Source organism: Pteropus vampyrus, unplaced genomic scaffold (assembly GCF_000151845.1).
Source record: "Pteropus vampyrus isolate Shadow unplaced genomic scaffold, Pvam_2.0 Scaffold20, whole genome shotgun sequence".
Taxonomy (NCBI): Eukaryota; Metazoa; Chordata; class Mammalia; order Chiroptera; family Pteropodidae; genus Pteropus; species Pteropus vampyrus.
The window spans coordinates 12,021,244-12,033,873 of NW_011888801.1; the positions used below are offsets into that span (position 1 = coordinate 12,021,244).

At 32.4% G+C, this 12,630-nt stretch overlaps 1 protein-coding gene across 2 annotated transcripts in view; it reads right to left on the reverse strand.

Annotated features, from left to right (window-relative positions):
- Positions 1–12,630, reverse strand: part of WAPL (WAPL cohesin release factor) — a 67,271-nt gene that overhangs the window by 20,895 nt on the left and 33,746 nt on the right. For both annotated transcript variants that reach the window (XM_011355350.2, XM_011355349.2), the window contains exons 5-8: positions 2,722–2,817; positions 1,523–1,675; positions 1,113–1,249; positions 278–389 (exon numbers count right to left, since the gene is read on the reverse strand). In XM_011355350.2, the coding sequence (XP_011353652.1) occupies positions 278–389; positions 1,113–1,249; positions 1,523–1,675; positions 2,722–2,817 (498 nt within the window). The remainder of the gene's footprint in view (positions 1–277; positions 390–1,112; positions 1,250–1,522; positions 1,676–2,721; positions 2,818–12,630) is intronic.

Sequence of the window (12,630 nt, forward strand, 5' to 3'; positions counted from 1 at the left end):
GATTACAGATTTAAATATCCAGTATGGCATGGTGTGTTAGCTATGGTTAAGTGGTGATGATGTTTTAATAAGTGAAAAAAATGTCTTGAGAAAATAATCTTAAACGATTCATTAAGCAAAAACTTCTGTTGTAAAGCTCTATATATTCAGCAAATAAAACTCAACCCATAATTAGGAAATACTTATATATATGAATATCCAATAAAGATATTGTTCAATAGCAAAATAGACTAGAATTTTTAAATAATGCTTCTTGATCCCAGAAACTTAAAAATACCTGATGGTGCTGGGAATCATCCAAGGTTTTAAAGACCATTGCTACCATTCCATGTGCTCTCAGATGCATTCGAAAACTGGGCATGGCACATTTAGTAGCCAAGCTAATAACACTAGAAGAAAACAGACTGGGTTAGGGAAACTGAAAATAGCAAGTGCATTAGTTTTTTCTTTGCACAATACCAAACAAGCAAATGGGGGTAGGGTGTATCAAAGCACCATACAGATCACAGTATCAAAAATGTGAGCAAACCAAATTATTAAAAATTTACTCATGCCTAATATGTGATTAGGTATACTGTATTAAAATATAAAAATAACAAACGATCATCTTTAGTTTATTTCTTACATTACTACTACCATTAAAAGAAAAGTCTCAGCTACTTTTCATAATGCTTATGACATATGAAGATTATAAGATTATAAATAATGTTTGATTGGATATAGTCTAATTGACTAGATAATTCAATACAATTAAAACATTTACTCCATTATAGTATGCAAAAGATGATCCAAAACACAGCATGCTTAAATTAACCAAATTTGTCACTTGCATGTCTAAACTTCTGGTCTAAAAAAGAACTTAAAGATTCTTTAGAATAATGCTTTTTTCAAGCATGTGGAAACTGCAGCCTATACTTTGCTAAAAAGCTATGATCATCCAACTTTCCTTTGTCTATGTAGAATCAAGGCTTTATAAGAAATCAGTCACATTTTAATTTATTTTATAAACTACATCTATGATGACAAAATCACAAATGCCTGGCTCTATCCACTTGGTAAATTTTAATGATACAGCGAGCATACAATTATCAGATGTAAAAATGAGATCTTACCTAAGGCAACGTGTGTTTAGAGGCTGAGTGCTCTTTAAACCACTTAACAAGTACTCAATGTCATCAGTGAACTCTTGATTTTCACCAAATTCCACCACATCATTGAAGTGCTTCACGTGCTGAACAACGGTATATAACTGCCAAGAAAAAATCAGTCCACCTCTTTTGTAACTATGAACTAGCATATTTAGTTAAACCTATGGGCTTGCTATACTTTACTTAAAAAGTGTATAAAATAGTTTATTAGATGACAACTGAAAAAAAATTTTAAAACATTGGTAATACTAGGACAAGAAAAGTCTGTGACTCAAAACTGTGAATATCAATGTACTGTACTTGTTCAAGACATTAAAAGGCTAAATGCTTCATACAAAAATATCCATGTGCAATAAAACTATATGGCTGCTTACTTCTTTGTCTTCTTTTCTGCATTTTAGTGCAGTAACTATATCTTGGTAGGGCTGAGTAGGTATTGTCACAGTCTTTATCACTTTGGGTGGTGGTGCAGGAGCTTTAAAAACTCCATCATCTTTTTGATTTGGTTCCTTTGAAGACAGTCTCACCTATTAAAATAAAGGTATTAAATTAGTAGTTTTATATATATAACATCTCTTCTACCTGGAAATTTAGCTTAAGAAAAAAGATGGGGAGAATCTTCTGAAAGGTCATAAGGGATACTTCAAAATTCCATGCAATACCAAGTAAGATTATTATGTTTTACTCACAAAAGAACCCCTCAGGAATCCCTTCTGTTCTTTTTTTTAACCTTACATCTCACACAATTTGTTATTTGTATCCAGGACCATTAGAAAGAATAAAGAACCACAATTACATACATAAATAGCACTGATAAGAAGCTAGGGATGGGACAGAAAAGCTTTAACAAATAAAAAAAAAATTTTAAGTACAGGTAGAAATAAATAGTCACAATAAGAGCACAATATATAATTACTAATTAGAACAATGAAGATTTTATACTAGTAAAAGGAGTTTAGTAAATTCGACTCAAGAAGGCAGGAAAACTATATATTTTAGAAAGATCTCTAATTCCTAACCTTTTTTGTTGTTATAAAGAACTCACTTCTTGATAGCTCCAGATGACTGAAAAGTTAACATTTATCTACAAGTATTAATGTATGGACCTACCAATTATTCTGAAAAAAAAAAAATATATGATAAGAATCTTTTTCAAAAGTGTTTTGAATTGAAAAAGGTATTACTAGAATGCAGAAAAAAGTCCTCTAAAAAGCTAATTAACAACTCAAAGCCACAATCTATGTGGGATGTAACTTATAATACAGCTCTTATCTTAATAACTAATATAAACTTCAAATATGGAATAATTTTCCCTTAAAAACTAAATACTACAATTCCATAAAATGTGGGTCAGAAGTAAAAACTGGTCCAATATTTTTTAAGGCTTTTATTTATAACCTACTAGCAGAATTCCTGTAATCCTATCTACAATCTTCACTTGTCCAATGAATTAAACTAAAGCCACTAAATTTTGATGAGGAAGTCCAAAATAAATCATTAAATGGGAAAGTCACATTCAAATTACGAAGACAGCAAATTAAACATACAAAATTAAAAAGTACAGTTCACTTACTGTGACACTCTGAGGTTTTACTACTGGTGGCCCAGGGAGTTCTTCTGAGTCTGGATGGTTCCAATGTCTGGCATTATATACAGCTTTTGTAGGAGACTAGAGAAATGAGAAAAAGATCAACTGTTTTCATCTTTGCATCCTTATAAAACTGTCTCATTTAATAAAATAAAAATCATAATGGATAATTTAAATGCATAAATATATATCCTAGACAGAGCAGGATAGACAGTATCTGGCTTGTATTCTCACCATGCTCACATGCCTACGCAGACAAGGAATCACTGTGGTATTCTACCACAAAATCAGTGCTCTGGGCAACTAGAAGAAGAAATTAAACCTCTTGCCAGGCTTGTACTACCTTATTAATCAATATAGTTAATTCGACATATTCTTTATTCCTCATGCTACTGATTCATGCCCCATATTCTCCTAAAAATGGAAATCGGGCAGCTTACGACAAGTGATAAAGGCCCATATTCATTTAAGTGAAACTGTTGAGGCCAGGTGAGTGCCATTATTCAAGTTTTCAAATTCTATAAAGATAAATATGGTACATATGCTATGTGTTACAAAACAGTGAAGAAGTCTAAAGCAGTACTAAGTAACAACATCCATGATTTCTACAGCAAAATGTATACATATTCACACTAAGGATATTGCCCTACCTCAGGGTAGTTTGCTGGCAAATCAATTTACTATAAACTTAATGAAAAACACTTTTAGTTTAACACTCTGAATTTCATAATTGAGAATAAAGAACTGTGAGCCTATATAATCAAAACCATAAGATTCAATCTGTATAAAAGAAATCCTCACTTTAAAAAAGAGATTGATTAAACAAAGACCGACAACATTTTCTCATCCTAAAAGTGTTTTGTCTTTTAACCTTCAAATAAATGGTTTGAATCTCATTAGATTTTGTTTATGAGTGTAATAATCTTCTTATTTTCAGTACTAAATACAAAGAATATACAAATGGAGAAACATACTTCAAGACTGGCCAAAAATCTACATCAAAAAATTAATCACCTTCCCTTACTAGTTGCAGTGAACTAACATAACTGGAATTAAGCATCATACAAAATGACCTTTTTATATAAATATTGTCTTTATAATAATCATACTGTGACATCAAGACAACTTTTAAAAGATAAAAGTTTAAAATTGATTCATTTATTAAATGTGTTAAGAAAATCTTAATGCTAAAAGAAATCCTACTATGAAACTTAAAGTAGAAAGTCATTTGTATTCTGTATACAGACTGATTTTTCTTATAAAACATGTTCACATAAAGTGATAATGCATTAGTAATCTAAAATAATTTATGCATCATGCAATGAACTGATTAGGCCTTTTGAGGCACAACTACATTGACACTCAAACATCAGCCTGCTAGCTGTTAGATCCTCTACCTCCATTTAGGTGACTTCTAATATCCAAAGCACAATCATAAATCCAGGAAGATAACCAATGCCAAAAGAATAGGTGCCTCCAAGTTCAAGCACTTTACACCTCCTTTTTAAAAGCACTGATTTCAGGTAATATACAATCTTTGGGTTAATAAAAAGATTATCTGGTTCCAGAGGTAACAAAATAGCAGGGCAGGTCAAGGTTCTAAATTAAATTGACACCATTCTAGTTAACTGTAAGTAGCAACATGAACAGCTAACAAAGTAAACTCAGGAACTAAATCATCTGGATTAAAATCCAGATAAATGGTAAACTCTACTACTACTTGTTACTAAACATTTTTCTCATCTGTAAAATGAGGTTAATAACAGTAACTACTGCAATGGGTTGTTGTGAAGATTGAATAAATATATGTAAAATACTTACAAGGGTGCCTGAAACAGTATGAGCTATATAAGTATTATTATCGATAATACTAATGATAATAGGATATGATAATGTGCAATTGAGTCCAGCATCATCATAAGATTGGACTATATGGTCTACCCACCTAACAGAGGGACTGTGATAAACAAATGGAATAAATGACATGCAAACATTCCATTAACGAGCATTATTATAAAAGGCAGACCAGGATATACTGTTCTAACTCATCTCAAAAGTCCTTGAACAATATCCCTGATGGATATAGATGCAAAAAATCCTCAATAAAATACTAGAAAACTGAATTCAACAGCACAGTAAAAGGATCACACATCTTGACCAAGTGGGCTTCATCTCTGGGATACAAAGATGGATCAACACGAAAATCAACCAATGTAATACACCATATTAACAGGAGGACAAAAATTACATGATCATCTCAATTGGTGTAGAAAAAGCATCTGACAAAATTCAACACCCTTTCATGATAAAAACACTCAACGAACTAGGAATAGAAGGAAATTATCTCAACATATTAAAAGGTCATATATGAAAAGCCCACAACACAACTAACATCTTCAACAATGAAAAACTGAAAGCTTTTCCTCTAAGATCAAGAACAAGACACGGATGGCCCCTCTCACTACTTCAATTCAACACAGGACTGAACACACCAGCAAAAGCAATTAGGCAAGAAAATGAAATCAGAAAAGAAGTAAAATTTTCTCAGTTCAGATGACAAGCTCTTATATGTAGAAACCCCAGAAGATCGATCTCTCTCTCTCTCTCTCTCTCTCTCTCACAACACACACACTTTTAGAATGTAATGAGTAAAATTGTACAATACAAAATCAACATATAAAAATCAGATGCATTTCTATACAACAAAAAGCAATCCAAAGAAGGAAATGAAGAAAATCCCATTTATCATAGCCTCAAAAATAATAAAATATTAGGAATAAACTTAACCAAAGTGACTTAAAAGATTCAATACATTCCTATCAAAATCCCAATGGTATTTTTAACAGAAATAGAAAAAAAAAAAACCTAAAATTCATATGAAATCAAAAACAACCTTGAAATAGCCAAAACAATCTTGAGAAATAACAAAAAAAACTGGAAGACTCACACTTCCTAATTTCAAAACATACCACAAAAGTATCATAATCAAAACAGGAGGGTACTAGCAAAGCAGATATATAGATCAATAGAAGAGAATGGAGAAAAATTAATCCATACATATATGGTCAAATGATCTTCACCAAGGATGCCAAGACTACACAATGGGAACAGTCTCTTCAACAAATGGTGCTGGGAAACTGGATTACACAAAAAACAACTCAAAATGGACTTAAGACTTAAACATAACACCTGAAACTGTAAAACTCCAAGAGAAAATGTGAAAAACATACCTAACTACAGGTCTTGCCAATGACTTCTTTGATACGACACCAAAAGCACAAGCAACAGAAGCAAACACAGACAAGCAGGATAACATCAAATTAAAAGGTCTGCACAGCAAAGGACATGATCGAGTGGAAAGGCAACCTATGAAATGGTAGAAAATATTTGCAGACCATAAAACTGATAAGTGGTTACTATGCAAAATATAGCTGACCCTTGAACAACACAGATTTGAACTGTACAGGCCTACTGATATCCGTTTTGTTTTTTTTTTCTTCCAATAAATACAGTTGGCCCTTCGTATCTGCGGGTTCGCACTTGCATCGACCAACAGCGGATTCAACCCATGGTGGATTGAAAACAGTATTTTCAGATTCCCACCTGCAAATTCCCAACTGTGGATTGAAATACTGTTTTCAATCTGGGGTTGGTTGAATCTGCACACGCAAAGGGTCAACTGTAGTTAAGTTTTTGAAGGAGTCAAGAGTTAGACATGGATTTTTGACTAGAGGTGGTGTTAGCACCCCTAAACTCCCATGTTGTTCAAGGGTCAACTATAAAAGAAACTCCTACAATTCAATAGAGAAAAAAAAACAAAAACATTAAGAAATGGGCAAAGGACTTGAATAGAAATTTCTCCAAAGACGACATACAAAAAACCAAAAGATATATGAAAAGATGATGAAGATCACTAATCATTAAGAGAAATGCAAATCAAAATCACAGCAAGGTTATCATCTCACAGCCATTAGGATGGCCATTACCAAAAGAACAGAAAAAAGTAAGTGTTGGCAAAGATGCAGAGAAACTGGAACTGGTTCCTTGAGCACTGTTTGTGGGAGTTTAAATGGTGCAGCCACTATGAAATACAGCATAAAGGTTCCCCCAAAAATTGAGAACAGAACTACCATATGATCTTACATTCCCATTTTGGGGTATTTATCAAAAAGAACTGAAATCAGGATCTCCAAGAAGTATCTGCACTCCAGTGTTCACTGCAGCATTTATCACAAGAGCCAAGAAGTGGAAACAACCTGTCTATCAAACGAATGAATGAATGCTATTAGATACATCCACATAAAATTCATCCATAAAATAAAAAGAAATCCTATCATATGCTACAACATGAACACTAAGGATGTTATGCTAAATAAGCCAGTCACAGGAGGACTAATACTGCATGGTTCCACTTACATGAAATATCTAAAGTAATCAAACTCATAAAAACAGAAAGAATGGTGGTTGCTAAGGGCTGGAGGGAGGGGAAAATAGGGAGTTGCTTTTCAATGGGTACAGAGTTTCAGTCACGCAAGATGAAAAAGTTCTAGAGATCTGCTGTACGACACTGTGATTAAGCTAACAATACTGTACTGTACACTTAAAAATTTCCTGAGAGTAAACTCATGTGTTTACCATAATGAAAATTTTCAAAATGCCCTTGAAAACAATACACAGAATAACTAAGTTATATTAAAAGGATATTCAATGAACTTCCAATTTACTGTTGAACAAAGTTTTTAATGATGTTTTACCATTTAAATGCTAATGAGTAATCGATAAGAAAGTTAAGTCTAATTAGAACTTCTCCCCTTGACTAATAATTGAAAGTTTTACATGGTTAATACAGGGTTTATTATAGGGAGGGGAAGGAGATAAAGATACATCCTACTATCTAAAAATTACTAAAATAAAAAAAAAATCTGGATGTGGCTAATACACATGGGGGGGGGGGAGCACACAGGCATATGACAGTGATTGACTGAGCTCTTTACATCATTCCAAAATGGTATAACAATCTATATGCAACACTACTGTCACATGCTAATGTCACTCAGTGAAAGTGACTGTGTATAGTATTTGCAAAAATACCATATAGCAATCAACTTTTCGTGGAAAATGAAAATAAGCCTTACCATTTAACAATCTAGCTAAGTTAACTGCGTCATTCTGATTGCGCCACCAGGCTTATCTTTAATCTTGTTAATTTTATTCTGGTTGAAAAAGCAGACATATCATATTAACCAGATATCTTTTCTCTTGTTAAAATATTTGTGAATTGTATGTTCTGCAGTCTAATGAGAATATTTAGAATAACTAGAAAGCTCTTTAAGAATACTCTAGCATTCTAAAGATTGGAATCATTTTAGCATATTTCAGTCCTAGTTATCTTAAACATAACTATTCTTTACTATTCAATCATCCAGGGCACAACAAACAAGGAGAACCTCACTCTGTTACAGTTAATCAAAAAATATACCAATGACAGACCTATGGAGCATTTATACATGGGACAGAATCCAGTTTCTGAAAATAATGGATAAAAATCAGTTTTCACAATTGTAACATCAATGCTGTGGTTAACAGATTAGCTTGTTAAATCATAATTATAAAGCAGAGGAAAGAAGATTCCTTCATGAAAAACTAAGTAGAAACGACAGCATTATGCTATTCTTCACTGAGCTGGTTTCCAAAAGAGAAAAATACTAGAATAACTGCTTTTAAGTCATATGAATTTTTAAAACGATATTACCAAATTTATTTGTTTCAAAGAAGACTATGTACTAAATGAGGACAAATACTTACCCACACAAAAATATAAACACAGAATCACACACTTGCCAGTAATTCAATCAGCATGCTCTACAACTAAATTAGTTCCGGGAAAACAAAGGGCTGCAGTGCATACATGTGTGTGTGTTGGGGGGGTGGGAGAGGTGCTTCTGTGGCAATTCAAAAGGGAAAAATTAATCTGGATTTGCCTTTTTAAAAAAATGTTAAGGATGGTTTTTAAAGATGGGTATTAGAAATTCAGGGAGCTTAAGGAAGTTTTTTTTTAAATTAGGATAACTTAGCTCTCTAGAACTTTTAAGCATAATCATATAATCTTGAATTGCTCTAAACTAGGACCAAAAAACTTCAATTTTCATAATGTGTTAAATATTCAGAAGATTAAATTATTTGAGGGAAAACAGCAAATATCCCTAAACTAAAACCAAGTATGTCTGAACTGCTAAGAACTAGACATTTACGATGTTCATACAGAGCACTATGAAGAAACTATAATCCATAGGTGCAAGAGAACAGAGCTGAAAATCTTTTTTCTGCCTGATTCAATTAAGCTTTACAGATAAAACTTTTAAAGATACAGCTGCTATTTTTATAAGGAAACTATCAACTCCTATCTACATAAAGAACAATACATCCTATTACTCAGTTGCTTGTATCACTTCAAAGTATAACTGGTAGTGAAAGCTTTATAAAAGCAAGCCATTGTCACATCAGAAGATATCAAGGTAATAACCTTGAAGTAGCATGAGAATGAATTCTAGGAAGGTTCATTGCTTTTCCTTCCCATTTCTTCCATGTCTTTCAATACTCTGGAAATGGAAGACCACTATCACAGAGCAAGCTGGTTCCTGACAATACAGCAACCTAAGGACTGGTAAGCCAGAGAAAAATAAGCTACCTATTTAAAAACCAATATGGGATTTCTTTTACAGCAGCTGAACCAAATCTTAAGCCAAGTTCTGAACAACCTTAACTAAAATTAGGACCAAATAATAGGACTGTACTAAATATACAAAATTTTGCCAACAATGAATATGTATACAGCAGATCCTTGAATAATGTCATTTCATTATAACACTGATGAAATGCCACAGAAACTTAATTCTAGTTTATATCAATTAACCTATGGTAAAACTGGTTTTGTTATGCATTGTTTCACCTGAAGAATCTATCAATGACATTAGTGAAGATTTACTGTAGATACATAACCTATACACATATAACCTTTAATTTAAAGGACAAACAATATGGAGAAACAAAAAAACTAAAGAAAAAATATAATCTAAAGCCAACTTAAAAAAACTGTCTATATTCTAAGGAAGACCTCTATAATCCCAAAAAGTGACTTCCAAGAGTTATTACTAAATAAAAAAAGCAAAGTGCAAAAGAGCACCTATAGATATTACCTTTTATGTAAGAATGAGAGCAAATTTTTTAAATTTTATTAATTTTTATAAAAAGAAGCAGAAAGAATAAAGCAGAAAATTAAAAAGCTGGTTCCCTACAAGGGGTGAGAGATGGGTTAGAATATATCTCAATGAAGTGACCCTTCATTAAACTTACCTTTTTGTTTAGTTTTGACTTTTGGAAATAGGTTAATGTTGTACATACTCAAAAATTAAATCAGTAAGATTAGAAGGGGAAAAAACCTAAAACTGAAAGCAAACTAGAACAAATTAAAGCTACTTCTAATTCAAATGAGTGATACACTAAAGGGAAGACAGAATGACAAACGAAGAGGCAGGCAGACAGAACTCATCTAAGTAACTTATGAACACACTATTTGACTATATCCTCAGTCGGGGGTAGGGTAAAGTGGGGGCAGGACTGTAAACAAATCCTGAACACTTTAAATGTATGTACTGAAGTGGGACAGACAATGCAATGTTAATGTATGTGCATATACATGCATGTTTCCCATCACTATCTGCTAAATTGGCCAAGAAGCAATGTGCTCACCTAGAGCCCAGATTCTGGTCTCCTTAACACCATATCCTACTAAATGGAACAAAGACTCCTCAGAGAATGGGTTTGATTCCAGGGCTGGAGCAGAGAAACTACAAGATGAACCTGGAGTATTGTTATGCCAGAAAGTAAAGAAGTACTCATAGAATGATGGCATGTCACAGGGAAAAAAAGGCCAGCTTGAAGAAGTTCCATTAGCCAAATTAAGACAAATTTAAGCTCAAAATAAGTAATTAATTATGAACCTTAAAACAAACAAAAAAGAATTTATGCGTCCATACTGATAAAAGAAAAATAAGTATATGCGGAGAAGGACGGGCTCATGATTATAGCAGTGCTGAGAACTGACTAGTGAACATGGAGGGAGTATGAGAGATAGAAACTGATTATTTTGCACCAGCATAATAAATACTAGATCAGGAAATGTATAGTAAATCTAAGTATATTCTAATGAATAGGGTATTTGAATAGTCTTATAGAATCTCTTTAAAATTGCTTTTTAGTTGCAAGGGGAAAAAAAAGAATTATACAATAGAGGAAGAGACAACCCCTTGTTTGGGTGATCATAATTAACATCCTCCAGATGTGGTACACTGAAAAGAATACATCATCACTTACACAGAATCCAGGCCTAGGATGAACAACCTGAACCCAATAATGAGGAAACTTCAGACTAAAACAAAATGAGAAGATTTTTTAAAAAAGGAATCCCCAAAACAAAATGAGAAGATTTTTTAAAAAAGGAATCAGGGGATGTCAATGTCATGAAAGATATAGAAAGACTATGGAAACATTCCAGGTTTAAGGAGAATAGAGGGATATAACAGCTAAATGAAATACCTCTCCCTAGACTGGATCCTGCACCAGAGAAGAGAAAATGCTACAAAGTATATTATTGTGTCAACTGACAAAACTGACACAACAATAGATTAGGTAAAAATACAGGAACAATGTTAAATTTACTGCAACTGCTTACTATAATCTGAACATGTAACTGACTAGGAAATATACACTGTATTTCGGGTTAAAGGGCTATAATATATATAACTTACCCTTAAATAAGTTTAAAAATTTTGTTTGTATATGAGTATATATAATACACATAAATACAGAAAGAACTGAAAAAAGCAAATGTTAGGTAATCATGGTAAGAGATAACAAATAACAAGTGTTGGCGAGGCTGTGGAGAAAATGAAATCCTCATTACTACTAGTAGGATTATAAACTAGTGCAACCATCTGGAAAACAGAAAGGCACTTCCTCAAAAATTAGAAACAGAACTACCATTATGACCCAACAATTCCACTTCTGGATATTTATTGGAAGAAAACGAAAACAATAATTCAAAAAGATATATGCACTCCTATGGTCATTGTGGCATTGTTTTTAAGAGCCAAGATATGAAAGCAACACAGGTGTCCAATGACATGAATGGATAAAGATGTGGGCTGTGAGTGTGTGTGGAATACTACTCAATAATAAAAAAGAATGAAATCTTGTAATTGCAATAACATGGATGGATCTAGAGAGCATTACGTTAAGTGAAATAAGTCAGACAGAGAAAGAAAAATACTATAAGATTTCACTTGTACATAAAATCTAAAATACAAAAGAAATGAATAAACAAAACAAAACAGAAACAAACTCACAGATACAGAGAACAAAATGATGGTTGGTGGGACGGGATGGGCAGAAAAGGGAAAGAGGATTAAGAAGTATGAATAATTTCATTATAAAATATGTCATAAGGGTGTACAGCATAAGGAATATGGTCAAAAATATCGTGATAACTATTTATGTTGATAGATGGTTACTAGATTTATGGTGGTGATCACTTTGTAAGGTATGTAAATGTTGAATTACCATGTTTTACACCTAAAATTAACATAATATTGTATGTCAACTATAATTAAAAAGAAATTAAAAAAAAGATAATCAGGATAAGGAATGTTCTTTGTACTATTCCATTTTTGTTAAGTCTTCTGTAATTTTGATATTTCCAAACTATCTTTTAAAATTTTAAGTTATTTCCAAATAAAAATATTTTTAAACATTTAAGTTCTCTCAGAAAAATTGTAAAATAGAACAAGTATAAATCTTTCATTATTCTGTCAGTTAATATAATTTTAATTTTCATGA